We start from the raw sequence: 17,689 nt of genomic DNA on the forward strand, positions 1-17,689 counted from the left end.
ATTCTGACCAACTCTACTGTGCTTCTAGCATTTTCTATTTCTTTTCATTGTCAAACTGCATCTGGCAACCCTCTGGTCTAAAAGCGACTGGTGTGCTGTTAGTGACAGAGTATAAAACCATGGATTTAGAAGGAAAATCTAAGATATGATACAGCATGGTTTGAAAGCAGAGAGCTTCAATCACTGGGAGCATACAGCAGGAGAGTGTTCATCAGCGTTACAATGAATGACTGGTAAAATAACAGCATCTGCACTGAGCCCAGGACCCGTGTCAAATAGGATTGGTATTGGAGAGTGACTAAAATTGCATGAAAGAGATTCTCAGCCACAGCTTACAGGATCACAGAGTCTTTTGCTGTCTGATACAGGAAGACATTCAAGTGGGGGGAGCACAAAGGAATGTAGTGGTAGTAGGGGACAGTATAGTGAGAGGAATCGACACTGTTCTATGCAGCAAGGAGCGAGAGTCCAGATGGCTGTGTTGCCTGCCCGGTGCCAGAGTTTGCAATGTTTGCTGGAAAGGAACTTGCAGTGCCAGGGGGAAGGATCTAGTGGTCCTCATCCATGTAGGTACCAACAACATAGGCAGGCTAAGGAAAGAGGTTCTGCACACACAGTCAATATAATGAGCTGGGCACCAAATTAAGGAGCAGAAACTCAAAGGTAATAATTCCTGGATTATTACCTCAGCCACATGCAAATTGGCATAGGGCAAATAAGATTAAAGAAATGAATGTATGGCTCAAAGACTGGTGTGGGAGAAGTGGGTTCCGGTTCATGGGGCACTGGCACCAGTATTGGGGAAAGACGGATCTGTACCACTGGGGTGGTCTACACCTGAACCATGCTGGGGCTGGTGTCCTCGCGAGCCGCATAACTAGGGAAGTAGGGACTGAATAGTGAGGGTCAAATTTGTGAAGATATGGTAAACCAAAGAGTAGAGACAAGGCAACAGAGAAAGATACTAATATGGGAAATGATAAACAGACTGTGATAGGAAGGGACATAGTGTACAAATCCAAGAGTAAATCACCAGTTAAGGCTAGATGCTACAAAAATAATAAAAGAACAAAACTAAAGACCCTGTATCTAAATGCACATAGCATTTGAAAAAAACAGATGGACTGATAGCGTTAATAGAAATAAATAAGCACCATCTGATAGCCATTACAGAGACATGGCTGCAGGATGTAGAAGTTCTTTGGGTTACATGCAAATATAGAAAATAGGAGGAGTAGGCCATTTGCCCCTTAGAGCCTGCTCTGCCATTCATTATGATCATGGCTGATCATTCAACTCAATAGCCTGCTCCCGCTTTCTCTCCATATCCTTTGATCCCTTTCGCCCCAAGAGCTATATCTAACTCCTTCTTGAAAACATACAATGTTTTGGCCTCTACAATTTTCTGTGGTAGCGAATTCCACAGACTCACCATTCTCTGGGTGAAGAAATTTCTCCTCATCTCAGTCTTAAATGGTCGACCCCGTATCCTCAGACTGTGACCACTGGTTCTGGACTCCCCCACCATTGAGAACATCCTTCCTGCATCTACCCTGTCTAGTCCTGTTAGAATTTTATAGGTTTCTATGAAATCCCCCCTCATTCTTCTGAACTCCAGCGAATATAATCCTAATCGACTCAATCTCTCCTCGTATGTCAGTCCTGCCATCCCAGGAATCAGTCGGATAAACCTTCGCTGCACTCCCTCTATAGCAAGAACATATATAGAACATATAGCCTCAGATAAGGAGGCCAAAACTGCACACAACGTTCCAGGTGTGGTCTCACCAAGGCCCTGTACAATTGCAGCAAGACATCCCTGCTCCTGTGCTCGAATCCTCTCACTATGAAGGCCAACATACCATTTGCTTTCTTTACCGCCTGCTGCACCTGCATGCTTACCTTCAGCGACTGGTGTGCCAGGACACCCAGGTCTCGTTGCACATTCCTCTCTCTCAATTTATAGCCATTCAGATAATAATCTGCCTTCCTGTTTTTGCTACCAAAGTGGATAACCTCACATTTATCCACATTTTACTGCATTTGCCATGCATTTGCCCACTCACTCAGCTTATCCAAATCACACTAAAACATCTCTGCATCCTCTTCACAGCTCACCCTCCCACCCAGCTTTGTGTCATCTGCAAATTTGGAGATATTACATTTAGTTCCCTCATCTAAATCATTAATATATATTGTGAGTAGCTGGGGTCCCAGCACCGATCCCTGCGGTACCCCACTAGTCACTGCCTGCCATTCGGAAAAAGACCCGTTTATTCCTACTTTTTGTTTCCTGTCTGCCAACCAGTTTTCTATCCATCTCACTACACTACTCCCAATCCCATGCACTTTAATTTTACATGCTAATCTCTTATGTGGAACTTTGTCGAAACCCTTCTGAAAGTCCAAATAAACCACATCCACTGGCTCTCCCTCATCAACTCTACTAGTTATATCCTCGAAAAATTCCCTTTCATAAATCCATGCTGACTCTGTCCGATTCTGCCACTGTTTTCCAGTTGAGAAGAGAAATGATGAAGGCAAGAATTCACTTGTGGGAGTGGTGTACAGACCATCTAATTGTAACTACACAGTAGGACAGATTATAAAAGATGAGAAAATGGGAACTTGTCAGAAAGGTATAGCAATAATCATGAGGGATTTTAATCTACATATAGACTGGAAAAATCAGATGGGCAAAGGTAGCGTAGATGAGGAGTTCATAGAATGTTTTCAGGGTAGTTTCTTGGAACAGCATGTTCTGGAGCCAACCAGAGAGCAGGCTGTACTCGACCTGGTATTGAGCAATGAAATAAGATTAATTGATGATCTCCTAGTGAAGGCACTCCTAGGTAGCAGCAATTATAATATGATTGAATTTTACATTCATTTCGAGGGAGAAACGAGTGTGTCCAAGGCTAGTATTTTAAATTAAGATAAGGGCAATTATAAGGGCATGAAAGTGGAGCTCGCTAATGTGAACTGGTCAACAGAGATTCCATGGCAGACATGTATAGGGATATTTCAGAATACACAAATAGATTCATTCCAATGAGAAAGAAAAATTCCAAGGGGAGGGCCCACCATCCGTGGTTAACTAAAAAAGTTAAAGACTGTATCAAATTTACAAGCATATAATTGTGCAAAGACAGGTGGCAGGTAAGAAGATTGGAAAGAATATAAAGAACAGCAAAGAATGACAAAAAGGTTAATAAGGAAGGAAAAATTAGAGTACGAGAGAAAGCTAGCTAGTAATATAAAGACAGATAGCAAGAGATTCTTTAGATATTTAAATAAGAGAAGAGTTAACAAAATGAGCGTTGGTTCTTTGAACGTATGTCTAGGGAATTGATAATGGAAAGTAGGGAGATGGCGGATGAATTGAACAAGTATTTTGCTTCGGTCTTCACTATAGAGGGTATAAGTGGGATCCCAGATATAGCTGTAAATCAGGAAATGGAAGGCAGGGAGGAACTCGGGGAAATTACAATCACCAGGGAAGTGTGGTATTGAGCAAATTTTTGTGGCTGTGGGCTGACAAATCTCCGGGTCCGGATGGGCTTCACCTTGAGATCTTGAAAGAAGTGGCTACTGAGGTAGTTGATGCACTGGATACAATTTTCCAAAATTCCCTAGATTCGGGGAAGGTCCCATTAGATTGGAAAATTGCAAAACACTCCTTTATTCAAAAAGGGAGGGAGATAGAAAGCAGGAAACTATAGGCCAGCTGACTTAACATCTGTCATAGGGAAAATGTTAGACACTATTATTAAAGTCATTATAGCAGGACACTTAGAAGAATTCAAGGAAATCAGGCAGATTCAACATGGTTTTGTGAAAGGGAAATCATGTTTAACCAGTTTATTGGAGTTATTTGACAAGTCACATGTGCTGTGCACAAAGAGTTGGATGTACTGTACTTAGATTTCCAGGAGGCATTTGATAAAGTGCCACATCAAAGGTTATTTGTGTAAAATAAAAGCTGATGGTGTAGGGGGTAACATATTGACATGGATAAAAGACTGGCTGGCTAACAGTAAACAGAGAGTTGGCATAAGTGGGTCCTTTTCTATTTGGCAGGATGTGATGAGTGGTTTGCCACGGGGATCAGTGCTGGGGCCTTAACTTTTTACAATTTATACAAATGAATTGGTTGAAGGAACTGAAGGAATGGTTGCTCAATTTGCTGAAGACACAAAGATAGGTAGGAAAGTAAACTAAGGAGAGGATATAAGGAGGCAACAGAGGGATAAAGATAGATTAAGTGAGTGGGCAAAGACCTGGCAAATGGAGTATAATGTGGGCAAATGTGAAATTGCTCATTTTGGCAGGAAGAATAAAAAAGCAGCTTATCTAAATGGGGGAAGATTGCAAAGCTCTGATTGAGAAAGATCTGGGTGTCCTAGTGCATAAATCACAGAAGGTTAGTATGCAGGTACAGCAAGTAGTTAGGAAAGCTAATAGAATGTTATCGCTTTTTGTGAGGGGAAATGATTACAGAAGTAGGGAAGTTAGCTTCAGTTCTGGAAGGCAGTGGTGAGACCACATCTGGAGTACTGGTGTACAGTACTGGTAAGATGTAGATGTGTTAGAAGTAGTTTAGACAAGGTTTACTTAGCTACCAGGCATGGGAGGGTTGTCTTATAAACAAAGGCTGGACAGATTAGGTTTTGTATCCGCTGGAGTTTAGAAGATTAAGAGGTGATTTGATTGAAACTTTAAGATCCTGAGGGATCTTGACAGGGTGGATGTGGAGAGGATGTTTCCCTTTGTAGGAGAATCTAGAACTCGGGATCACTGTTTAAAAATAAGGGGTCACCCATTTAAGACAGAGGAGAAATTTTTTTCTCTGAGGGTTGAGTGTCTTTGGAACTCTCTTCCTCGAAAGGTGGTGGAAGCAGAGTCTTTGAATAGTGTTAAGGAAGAGCAAGAGAGATTCTTGATTAACAAGGGGGTGAAAGATTATCTGGGGTCAGCAGGAATGTGGGGTTGAGGTTACAATCAGATCAGCCATGACCTTATTGAATGACAGAGGAGTCTTGAAGGGCCGAGTGGCCTACTCCTGCTCCTAATTCGTATGTTCATATGTTTCCAGCAGAATTTCCAGTTTCCAGGTTGTTGCCCTCATGACCCAGCAGTCAGCTTTCTCTGCTTATTTGTAGAAGCCATGCTTTCTGGATGGACAATGACTTCAAGAATGAGCAGCAGCATCAGGAATTACCGCACAACTGCAGCTCCCTCTCTCAGACGACAACTGCTCATAGCTGCTCATAATACGAGAATCTACAAGACTTCTTGGATCTCTTTGTGGAGCAGTGCATGAGGAGGCTATGCTACCCAAGGTAGCTGGTCAAGGACCTCTGTAGCCCTGTTTAACAGGACCTATTGGACCGGAGAGGGCTATGTCTTGCCAGAGGTTGTCAAAGTCAACGAAGTCCCGAGTTTCCTCAGGACTGGATCCTTTCCGACTCCTATGGAGGACATTAGCCACCTCTCAGTGCAGTTCACGGTTATGTTATAGGTGACTGACTCCTTCTTCACCAGACAGGGGAATACACCACTTTTCTCACTGACCCGAGCAGTCAACAAGACACAGCTCCTGGCTTTTCACCAATGCCCAACTTCCGCCTGTGTGGAGTTTGATTGTTTTGTGGCCATCAGGGCACTGGAACGTGAACCAGTAACATTCATCAGTAGATAGGGTGTCACTCAATCCATGTCTAGCTAGTGGTTGATCACAGGAACACTGCTATTAAGCTGTCTTTTCTATGGGCAAATGCTGACTGACTTACTGTATTTCCAGCATTTTTCCTTTTGGGAAGGACTATATGTCAGTTCAGCCTCACAATATTTTAACTTTTAACTGCACTCTGAAGTGGCTGTGTAAGCCACACTCACATCAAACTGCCCAAAAAATAAAGACAATAACTGTCCTTACTTCACCATTGGCTGCTGTGTCTTTAGCTGCCTGGGCCTTAATTTCTGGAATTCCCTTCATAAATGGGTCTCCCTGCTTCTCTCTCCATCCTTTTTGATCAAGCACCTGTCCTGATATCTCCTTATGTGACTCAGCGTCTGCCATCAAAAGCACTATTTAAATGCAAGTTGTCGTTGCAATGCTTCTCGGGATAACTAGGGATGGGCAATAAATGCTGGCCTTGCCAGTGATGCCCACATCCTGAGGATGACTAGAAAGAATCTCTGTTTTATTTTCACATTTGCAGAGGTTACTTTTCTTTGAATCTAATTTTTTTTCTTGTTGCCTTTCAGTAACCAGCATTTCCCCAAGAACCAGCAGTGGATCCTTGTCGGTTTGTGAGATATCGTTGAGATTCAATGTAGCAGGTATAGAATACCCTTCTTATTTCTACCCTCAATCAGAAGTGTTACATATGGAGTATTATATCCAGGAATGAAGCTCATTCCCAGGCGGCAGTTATTCTGCCAAAATAGACAAGGCCAATTAGATGCCAAGATTGCTTAGAAATCCTCAGCAGCCAAACAGAGGCTAAAATAGTTAAACTATAAGGGCGGGCTGCACAGACTATACTGGTATTCCCTTGAGCATAAAAGATGAAGAGTTGATCCAGTTGCAGAGTACAGAAGATGAAGAGTTGATCCAGTTGCAGTCCTTAAGATGATTAAAGGATTAGATAGTACAGTGAGAAATAAACTTTTTCCTCTAGTGGGAGAATCCTGAACAACATACGTAACCTTAAAATTGGAGTTCGGCCAGTCAGCGGTGATGGCAGGAAGCATATCTTCACACAGAGAGTAGGGTAAATATCTGAGGCCAGGGGTCAATTGGAAATTTGGAAAGAAATTAAACTGCTGTATTTTTGGTAGACCCTTTGGTAAGGGTTATGGAACCAATGGACAGCAATTGGAATTAAAATACAGATCAGATATGATCCAACTGAATGGTGGAACAGGCTTGAGGGCTGAAAGGGATACCTCTAGTCTTGTGTTCCTACAGTCCTAACAAGAATTACATTTCAGAAATAAAAAACAGAAAATGCTGGAAATACTCAGCAGCTCAGGCAGCATCTTGTGGAGAGAGAAAAACAGAGTTAACGTTTCAGGTCAATGACCTTCCATCAGAATTGGGAAAAGTTTGAGATGTAATGGATTTTGAGTAAGGGGACTTAATAAGCCATTGGAAGCTCAGGCTCACACTTGCGAACTGAACGGAGATGTTCCGCAAAGCGGTCAACAAATCTGAGTTCAGCTTCCCCAGTATAAAGCAGAGCACATTGTGCGCAGTGGATACATGATATTAAACTGAAAGTAGTACCAGTTAATCACTGCTTCACCTAGAAGATGTGTTTGTGGCCTTGGATGGTGACACTTCCCAGTTCTGATGAGAGGTCATCAACATGAAACATTAACTCTGCTTCTCTCTCCTCAGATGTTGCCAGACCTGCTGAGTATTTCCAGCATCTTCTGTTTTTATTTCTGATTTCCATTATCCGCAGTATTCTGCTTTTTGATTACATTTCAGAATTCTGGTTTCAGATAAATTGTGCCATGACAACCATGTGAGACTAGAAATGACTAAAAATATCATGAAAAGGACAAAGATTTTGATTTCTAGAATTAAAACATATACCAAGTTAGAATGTTTAAACATAAAATATAGCATTCTGAATTGCAAGTGTCTTTGTGGTGATACAAATCTATTGTGAGAGACAAGAACATCGCCACCTGGAAGTTCCCCTCCAAGCCACTCACCATCCTGAATTGGAAATATAATTGCCGTTCCTTCACTGTCACTGGGTCAAAATCCTGGAACTTCCTAACAGCACTGTGGATGTACCTACACTACAGGGGCTGTAGTGGCTCAAGAAGGAGCTCACCACCACCTTCTCCAAAGAGGCAATCAGAGATGGGCACTAAACTTGGCCTAACCAGTGTATTTTTTAGGAACTGATGCATCCAATGAGGTCTGTCCAAGTGTATTCAAAGTATTGAGTCAGGGCTTTATCAGCTCAGCAGTAACTCTCCATTAGCACATCATATGCATTAAGATTAAAAAATAATTGTTCTCAACTAATGCTATGAATTCTCATATGAACATATGAAATAGGACCAGAAGTAGGCCATTCGGCCTCTTGAGCCTGCTCCGCCATTCAATAAGATCATGGTTAGCCTGTTTCTAATTCGAATTCCACATTCCCATCTACCCCCGATGACCTTTGATTCTCTTGCTTAACAACTTTGCCTAACAAGAATCTATCTACCTCCGCCTTAAAAATATTCAATAACCCTGACTCCGCTGCCTTCTGAGGCAGAGTTTCAAAGTCGCACAACCCTCAGAAAATATTTCTCCTAATATCTGTCCTAAAAGGGCGACCCCTAATTTTGAAACAGTGCCCTCTAGTTCTGGGCTCACCCACAAGGGGAAACATCCTTTCCACATCCACCTTGTCGAGAGCATTCAGGATCTTGTATACTTCAATCAAGTCACCCCTCATTCTTTTAAACTCCAGTGGAAACAAGCCCACTCTATCCATCCTTTCCTCATAAGACAACCCGCTCATTCCAGGTGTCAATCTAGTAAACCTCCTCTGAACTGCATCGAACGCATTTACATCCTTCCTTAAATAAGGAGACCAAAACTGCACACAGCATTCGAGATGTGGTCTCACCGATGCCCTTTATAACTGAAGCATAGCATCCTTATTTTTATGTTCAATTCCTCTCGTAACAAAGGATAGCATTCCATTAGCCTTGTTAATTGCTTGCTATACCCGTGTACTAACTTTTTGTGATTCATGTACCAGGGCACCCAGACCCCTTCATACCTCAGATCTGCAATTTCTCTCCATTTAATTAATATGCTGCTTTTTTATTCTTCCTGCCAAAGTGAACAACTTCACATTTTCCCACATTATAATCCAACTGCCAGATTTTCGCCCACTCAACCTATCCATACAACCTCTATGTCCCCTTCATAATATACTTTCTTACCTATCTTTGTGTCATCTGCATCTGTAAAAAAATCTTACTTTCAATGCAAATGTTGTCATATCTGTCAGCCAGGAATTAGACGTTTTGACATTTAATTATCTCCTTTCAATCCTCTTTCCACATTATTCAATAAAACGGTCAAATCCCTGTCACACAGTCTTGTCACTGTGTATAGAGAGCTGACTATGCAACACATGTCCTCCATTATAATGTTGTAGTTGATTGGGTTGGTTCGGATTTAGACTCTGGTTTTGAAAGCAAATTGAATTCTTTAATATGATTGAAGCTAAAAAGAAACACTCCATCCGAGTGTGATGGACCTGCCTGAGCAAACATCTGCCCACATGCAGCATATGTTACATTAGGAGGTAGCCCAATACCGAGCCTTTCGTGGGATAGATTGTATATGTCTCAAGCACAGCATACAAACATTTGTATATTTGGCATCCAGGATTACACTAGTTTTAAGATTCTTACTAACTTGTGGAGCAGGTCTTTAAAGAGTAGAAATAGCTTGCTTTTATTCAGCGCCTTTCACATGCTCAAGATGTCCAAAGCACTTTACAGCCAATTAATTACTTCTGAAGTATGGTCACTGTTATAAGGCAAGGAAATAATGTACACACAACCAGGTCCCACTAACAGAATGAAACCAGATGTGGTGGTTTTGGTTTGAGGGTTAATTATTAGGCAAGACAATGGGAGAGCTCCCCCACTCTTGGAAGAGTGCTGTAGAACTTTGAACATTCACCTGAGAGGTCAGCTGGTGCTCAGTGCATTGCATTCTTGCCTCTAATTCAGATGGTTAAGGGTTCAAGTCTCACTCCAGAGATGAAATGTAGACTGACACTGCGCAGTCAGAGGGATTGCCTTTCAGATGAGACCTTAAAGCAAGGCTCTGTCTGCCTTCTCAGATGGATGTCAAAGAACAGAAGGGCTCTGGCCAACATTCACCCCTCAATCAACATCATGAAAACAGGTGATCCAGTCTAGTTGCAGAATCTCCTACATTAGAAAAAAATTATTTGATTGTAAAGTGCTTTGGGACACTGGAGCTGTACATGTCTGTTGTGGGAGGGGAGTTGGCCAGAGGTGTGTGTGCATGCGAGTCACGGAGCTTCAAAAGACCAGCATGCACTGTGGGTTAAGGAGGCAGGATGTAAGTGAAGTATTGTACATTTGGAGTGTTGCAAGGGCACAGTTTTGTTTTTGGGCAACGCATTTGGACCTCTTCGGTCTTGATGACACTGTGCACAGTGGACACCTGAACCTGCCACTGCCCTTCACCACCCCCCAGCTCCCATTCCCTGCCCTCCCCCACATGCCTCCAGGTCAACAGATTTGCCAGCATAACCCCTACAACCACCACCTGATGTGTCCCTTATTTTCATCCCCCCACAGAATTGGTCACCTTGGACAACATTTCAGACAGTGCAGCACTCCCTCTGTACAGCACCGGAGTGTCAATCTAATCTTTGTGCTCATGTCTCTGGAATGGTGCCCGAAGTTACAATCTTCTCACTCAGAAGGAAGAGACCTAAAACTGAGTCAAAACTGACCCTAACTCATGAAAGAACCAGTGTTACTCTGGAAGAACGAATTCTATGTCCTCTGTCGAGTGAAATAATTTACAAGCAAACAATATACACCCAAGTCACTCCAGGCAGCATATGTAGTCTGCATCCAATGATGCAGGAATTACACATGATCCCTTGCAATAAACAGTTGTCCAAGCCTTGAAAAATGCAATACAACTGAATTTTGCTGACAGTGCCTGAGTATTACAGATCCTATACCACTTGTCAAAGAATGCCACAAACACCGAGAAAAGACATTCTCATGGAGCATCAGGGTGTACCTAAACCATTTGACCTTGTGGGTCATATAGTACATGCTATGTAGCTTCAAGGGCCACATATATATAAAAGTTTAAACCATGAGGGCATGAATTCCCATATACCTCAGATTACCAACACTAATATATGATCTCCATATTACGAAAAGGACATAGAGGCAAATAGAGAAGATGCAACACTGATTTATAAGGATGATATCAGCGCCAAGAGGTTGTAATCATCACGAAAAAGAGAGTAGGCCGGGGCTCTTTCCTTCAGAAAGGAAAAGCTAACAAAGGTCTTTAAAATTATGAAGCGGTTTAATAGGGTCAATGTAGAAAAGATGTTTTCACTTACGGGGAATCCAAAATAAGATTAATAAAACAAATAAATCTAATAAGGAATTGAGGAGAAACTTCTTTACCCAGAGATTGGTGAAAATGTAGAACTTGCTACCACAGTGAGTGTTCGAGATGAGCACACAGTTACATTTAAGGGGAAGTTAGCTAAGCCCAAGGGAGAAAGGAAGAAGTGTGTGTTGATAGGGTGTAATGAAGCAGAATGCTAGGAGTCTCGTGTGGTGCAGCAACACAGATATATGCCTAATGGGCTGAATGGTCTGTTTCCATTCTGTAAATTAGTAACAGATCGTGTAGTTCTGATTTAGGCTTTATCCACAAATAAAGCAACAGCCCAACAACAGTCCAAGCCAGAACATTGAAAGAGGCCAAAGCACTTAATCAGTTAAATGATTAGCTTGAGTTGGCCTAGGCTCTGGCCTGAATTGGTCGGGCACAGATTGGACACTTCCGAGCTAGAGCAATTAATAGTCAGTAATAAGCTGCTGTAGTACATTTCACTGAAGTCCTGTTGGGTGTAAGCTCTTTACCTTCACAGGAGAGTCCGTGAGAGGTGACACCGGAAAGACTTTCTCGGCAGACGTTGCAGAATGTAGGTCGGGCGTGGGAGCAGGCGTACCAGTTATGCATCCCTGAGAAATGCTCCACGTTAAACTGTGCGGTCTGGCAAAGGAGAAAGCAGGTCTGTTCACCAGCGCAAAGTTCACAAAGCTTACAAAATGCCAAAACTTTCCCTATATTTAAGAAAACATTTATGAAAAGGTACTTATTCAATTTAGCTCTTTTAGTTCATTTGTTTTCTGACCACAGTGACTCTTTGTCCTTCCATCTTTGTAAACCAACAGTTAATAAAAGCCCACGCGTTCCAAATGGACCAACACTGTATTACTACCTCTTCCTACAAAGAGGTAAAAACTTCACCTCACAAGGTTAAAAATTTCAGTTTTACATACTGCTGCAGAGTTTTCTGCTGACGGGAGCATCCACAAGGAATATCAGAATGGAAGAGATAAGAACAGGAGTGGGCGATACAGCCTCTCATGCCTGTTTCACCATTCAGTAAGATGAAAGATGAACATCTATATCAAATCCACTTTTCTACCCTATCCTTGTTTCCTTTGATTCACTTTGTGCCCAAAAATCTATCAATCGCAGTCTTGAATATACTCAACGACTGACCACCTAAAGCTCCCTGCAGTGGAGAATTCAAAAGATTCCCAATGGTCCGAGTAAAGAAATGTCTCCTCAAGCTCAGTTCTGAATGGCCAACCCTGAGATTACAGACACTAGTTCTAGACCAGGCTTGTCCAACACATGGCCCGTGGGCCGGACTGTGGCTCCGGAAGCCACTCTATGTGGCCACTGGTGCCACTGTTCAAAATGCCGGTTAGAGAGGTAAGTGAAGTTGAAGGTCCTGCAAGGGGCTGCTCCTCCAATCACAGGCTGTTCCTCTCCCACATTTGCCGCACTCGTGAGCCTATCAGCAACAAATGTGGTAGATAAACACGCTGTGATTGGAGGAGCTCCAAACACCAGTAGCACTGAGCATGTTGGGGAAGTGAGAGAGAGAGAGAGAACAAGCGAGCGTGAGAGCGAGCGAGAGTGCGCGTGGGCAAGCGAGAGACACTGCCGGGGCCGGGTTGAGGGAGGAGAATCTTTCCATTCTTTTCATTCTATGTGGCCACTGGTGCCACTGTTCAAAATGCCAATCAGACAGGTAAAGATTCTGCATGGGGCTGCTCCTCCAATCACAGGCTCTTCCTCTCCCGCATTTGCCGCACTAGTGAGTCTATCAGCAGCAAATGTGGGAGAGAAACATGCTGTGATTGGAGGAGCTGCAAACACCAGTAGCACTGAGTATGTTGGGAAAGTGAGAGAGCGAGCGAGCGCGAGAGACTGCCGGGGCTGGGGTGAGGAAGGAGAAGCTACAGTGGCTGGGTGTTGAGACACTGCTGAGCCCAGGCTTAGGGGTGGGGAAAGAGGCTGGCTGGTGAGTTAGCGTGCACGGGAGCAAGTCAGCTTGTGCAGGAGCGAGTCAGCACACACGTGCATGTGTTTCTGGCTCACTCCCAGTCTCAGAATTCTCACATCCTCATCCCCACACACCAACCGATATTCACACCATGGGTGAGGGTGAGTGAATGAGCTCCCTGAGACTAAAAAAAGTGTCCAACTCATTCCTAATGTATCAATTTATTGCTTTGACATTACTTTATTTTTGTTCAGCAAGTTCTTCCTTTTCTTCATGAGTATCTCTCCAAAATCTGCTCGTTGGCCCCTTGAGTGAGAAAAAAAAATGGAAATGTGTCCCCATACAAAAAGGTTGGACAAGCCTGTTCTAGATTCTTCAGTCAAGGGAAGCAGCCTCTCAGCATCTACCCTGTCTGTTTCTAAACTCTAGAGAATATAGGTCCATTCTACTCAGTAGGATTATATAGGATATATGACACAGAAAAGGCCACATAGAATCACAGAATGTTGCAGCAAAGGAGGAGGCCATTCAGCCCATCATGTCTGTGCCAGGTCTCCGTAGATGCAATTTACCTCGTAACACACCCCCACCTTGCCCCCGTAGCCCTGCACATTCTTCCTCTTCCTCTTATTGCACAATCCAATTCCCTCTTATATGTCTCTACTGGACCCAATCAGTCCACGCCGGTGTTTATGGTCCACTGGAACCTCCTCCCATCTTTCCTCATCTAAATCTCATCACTCACGATCCATTCCCTTCTCCCTCATATGCTTGTCTTGATACCCCTTAAATACATCTATCCCTGTAATAGCAGTCCCACATTCTCACCCTCTCTGGGTAAAGTCGTTTCTTCTGAATTGACTATTGGATTTCTTGGTGGCTATCCTATATTGATGGCCTCTAGTTATGCTCTTCCCCACAAGGGAACATTCCCTTTATCACTCTATCAAAGCCTTTCATAATTTTCAAGACCTCTATTAGGCCTCTCCTCAGTCTTTTTTTAAGAGCAAAGAGACCCAACTCTGTCAATCCTTTCCTGACACACATACAGACACATTTCTGGTATCATCCTAGTAAATCTCTGCACCCTCCCCAATGCCCCAATATCCTTTATATAATATGATGACCATATAATATGGTGACTGCATGTGGTACTCTAAGTGTGGTCTGATCAGGGTTTGAAACAGTTTTGGAGAGCCTTTTCAATTCCCTCTCTCTACAAATAAAGCCTAGAGCTTGGTTTGTTTTTGATAGCCTTGCTGTGGCACAACTTTTAGTGATTGATCTTATTTGTACTCCAAGATCCCTTTGTTCATATAGCCCACGGATACTTGCACCTTCCAAGTAATGAGTGACCTCCTTACTTTTCCGACCAAAATGTACTAACTCACATTTATCTGTGTGGATATTTACCAATTATTTGCCCATTCTGCAAGCTAGGAATGCCCTCCTTAGTATTGACCATGCCAACCTCCCCACCCCAATCTGCAAATTTAGAAATTGTATTTTTCGTTCCAAAGTCCAAACCGTTAATGTAAATTGTGAACAGTAGCGGTCCCAGCGCTGATCCTTGTGGAACACCACTTCCCACCTTCTGCCACCCTGAATAACTACCCTTTATTCTCACTGTCTGCTTTTTGTCTTGAAGCCAGCTAGCAATCCATTCTGCTTCTTGTCCCCAGACTCCACATTCTCTCATCTTATTCATTAGTCTATTATGGCGCACTTTGTCAAAGGCCTTTGAAAATCCAGATAAATTACATCTACTACATTACCACTGTCTATTCTCTCGTTACCTCCTCAAAAAAATTAATAAAATTGGTCAAGCAAGATTTTCCCTTCTGAAATCCATGTTAGCTATTCATTATAATATTTCTCATTTTCAGGATTCCATCATTTTCCTACCAATGATGTTAGGCTGACTGGTCTATCATTCCCTGGACATGTTCTGTCCCCCTTCTTAATTATAGGAATTATATTAGCTATCCGCCACCTTCTAATGAATTATTAAACATATGTAGTCATACCTCGGTTATCTCTTCCCTAGGTTCTTTAAAAATAGGTAGATGCAATCCATCTGGACCAGAACTTCTATCCTCTTTGTGTTTCATTACTTTATTCAATACACCCACTTTTCTCATTTCAGCTGTACGTTTCTCATTACTAACTTGTCATTCAATGTCATGTCTACCCGTTTTATCTCCCTGGTAATTACCAAAGCAAAATAATTATCTAACATTGCTGCCATCTCTCTATTGTTAACTGGTATTATCCTTTAATGGTCCTATTCCCATCACAGATTCTTTTTTCTGATTGATGTGCCTGTAAAATATTTTACCAATTTGTTTTATTTTCCTTGATAATTTAATTTCATGGTTCCTCTTCTCTTTTCTAATAGTTATTTTTGAGCTTTCACCTAACCTTTTTGTGTGCTCTCTTATGATGCATTCCTCTGCTGTCTATATACTTAATGTATCTGCTGCCAAGAAGTACCCTTGTCTTATCCAGATGCTTAACGACATCTGTATACTGCAGCAGGCTTAAGGCTAGGGACTTCCGGATACATTAGTCCTGCCTTGTCACCTCTTGTTTTGAAAGCCCTGTGGCAACAGACAAGAGAAGAGAGGAAGAAAAAAGGAAGAGCAACCAATAGTAAGAGTCAGCACATGGAGTCTTCGAACACAGGGAGGCTGTTGCACCGGCTTAACCCCATAGCCGGGATGATCCAGGGCGAATAATGATCAGCCTCCAGCCTTCATTCGTCATCGCAGCTGTTGAGAATTAGGAATTCTTCTTCTGCCTGATCCACCGTTGGAGGATCGAGATTACTCTTGGATCGTGTTTGGTCCGGGGACTTCCCCAAGGGTGTTTGTTATGGGTGACCCTGTCAGGAGCACTTGTCTGGCCATAGCCCTGGGGATCACTGGCCCAAACAGGCCCCTCCACCACGTCAAGGTAAATGATCTGCAGAGAGGCAAAGGATACTGTGGCTGAGCAGTCCTTTTTAGGATCGCCTCTGCTCATCCCACATGGTGAAGGTGCTAGAAAAGATGCTTTAAACAGAGGCTGTCTTACCTCTTCCTGGCTAGTCAACCGTATCCAACAAGATCTGTCTTCTGGGATCTAAAAAACGAGAACTTTGAAAATCCCAGAAGGGATTGGAATGGTCACGCCCCCATGGACAGTGAGGACAATCTGCGTCCCCAAAGACGAACTGCCGTCATCCCATGGAAACTTGCAAACTTCAAAGATCAACTACGCTGCCCTCTGCGAAACGAGGTGTCCAGGGGAAGGTATGGTGAAGGAGGTGGGCAGTGGTTACAGCTTGCGTTATGGAGAAGCGCATCCATGGAGTTGGCTTTGCCATCTGGAACAAACTTGTCAACTGGCTGCTGGGGCAACCGACCGGACTAAGCCAATGACTGATGGTCCTCTGGCTTTGCCTCTCGCATGGACACGTTGTAACTGTGATTAGTGCATACACCCAAACTCTGGACTCCGAGGACACCACCAGGGAACTATTCTACATGGAGCTAGACAACGCCTTGCACGGTATCCCAAAAGACGACAAAGTCATCTTACTCAGAGATTTCAATGCCAGAGTTGGACGCGATTACTTGATCTGGAGGAGAGGATCAGGGAAGGTGGGGGTAGGACACGCAAATTCCAACTTACTTTTGAGTAAATGCACTGAGCATAAGCTTCAAATTACCAACACCGTGTTCCACCAAGACTACAAGTACAAGACCACCTGGCAGCACCCCTGTTCCCAACAATGACATCTAATAGATCACATCATCAGCTGCGCCCAAGACTAAAGAGACATCCACATCACAAGAGCAATGCATGGTGCCAACAACTGCTGGATCGACCATCATGAACAGATTTCAACACAGGCAGGCGAAGGCTGCCCATCGCAGAAACACAATCTCCCTCCAGGATAAGACTACATGCGAGGCCTTCCGGCAAGCCTTCCAAACCAAGCTCATCAATCTTCACAAAACCAGTGCATCTGATTTTGCCATCAAGAATGGCCTCATGACTGGCATCATTTCGGCCTGTGCTGAAACACTGGGCTTCACCAGTCTCTGCTACCAGGACTAGTTCAATGACAATGACACCGCACTGAAAACGTGCTAAATCAGGAGACAGCTGCCTTCTGCCAATGGCAAAGTGACCCAGAAACAGCTGCATAAAAGCCTCCTAGTCTGAAGCCCAGAGAGTGATCTAATAGACTAAAAACAGTTGGTGGCAAGAGACCCTGATGAGCATAACTTCAGAAGCTTCTATCAGGCCACGAAAGCCATCTACAGTCCATGCTCATTGGGCCCCACACTGCTCCTAGCTGCTGACAGACAGCAACTCCATTAGGGCCAGATGGAGAGGGCACTTTGAGGCTCTTCTCAACAACGACTTGATGGTCTTGGACACTGCTCTTGACTTTGTGCACCAGCACCCGGTGGACCAGTTCCTCGCCAAACCTTTGTCCCTGGTGGCAATTTGCCAAGCCATTGCACAAACCAAAAACAAGGTTGCTGGCCCAGACGATGTCC

The 17,689-nt window shown here is 43.4% G+C and overlaps 1 protein-coding gene across 1 annotated transcript in view; it reads right to left on the reverse strand.

Moving 5' to 3' along the window:
• Positions 1 to 17,689, reverse strand: part of dgkh (diacylglycerol kinase, eta) — a 675,016-nt gene that overhangs the window by 238,705 nt on the left and 418,622 nt on the right. The window contains 1 exon segment of the mRNA XM_078559610.1: positions 11,695 to 11,827. Coding sequence (XP_078415736.1) covers positions 11,695 to 11,827 — 133 coding nt within the window.

The sequence above is a fragment of the Cetorhinus maximus genome, chromosome 16 (genome assembly GCF_964194155.1).
Source record: "Cetorhinus maximus chromosome 16, sCetMax3.hap1.1, whole genome shotgun sequence".
Classification (NCBI taxonomy): Eukaryota; Metazoa; Chordata; class Chondrichthyes; order Lamniformes; family Cetorhinidae; genus Cetorhinus; species Cetorhinus maximus.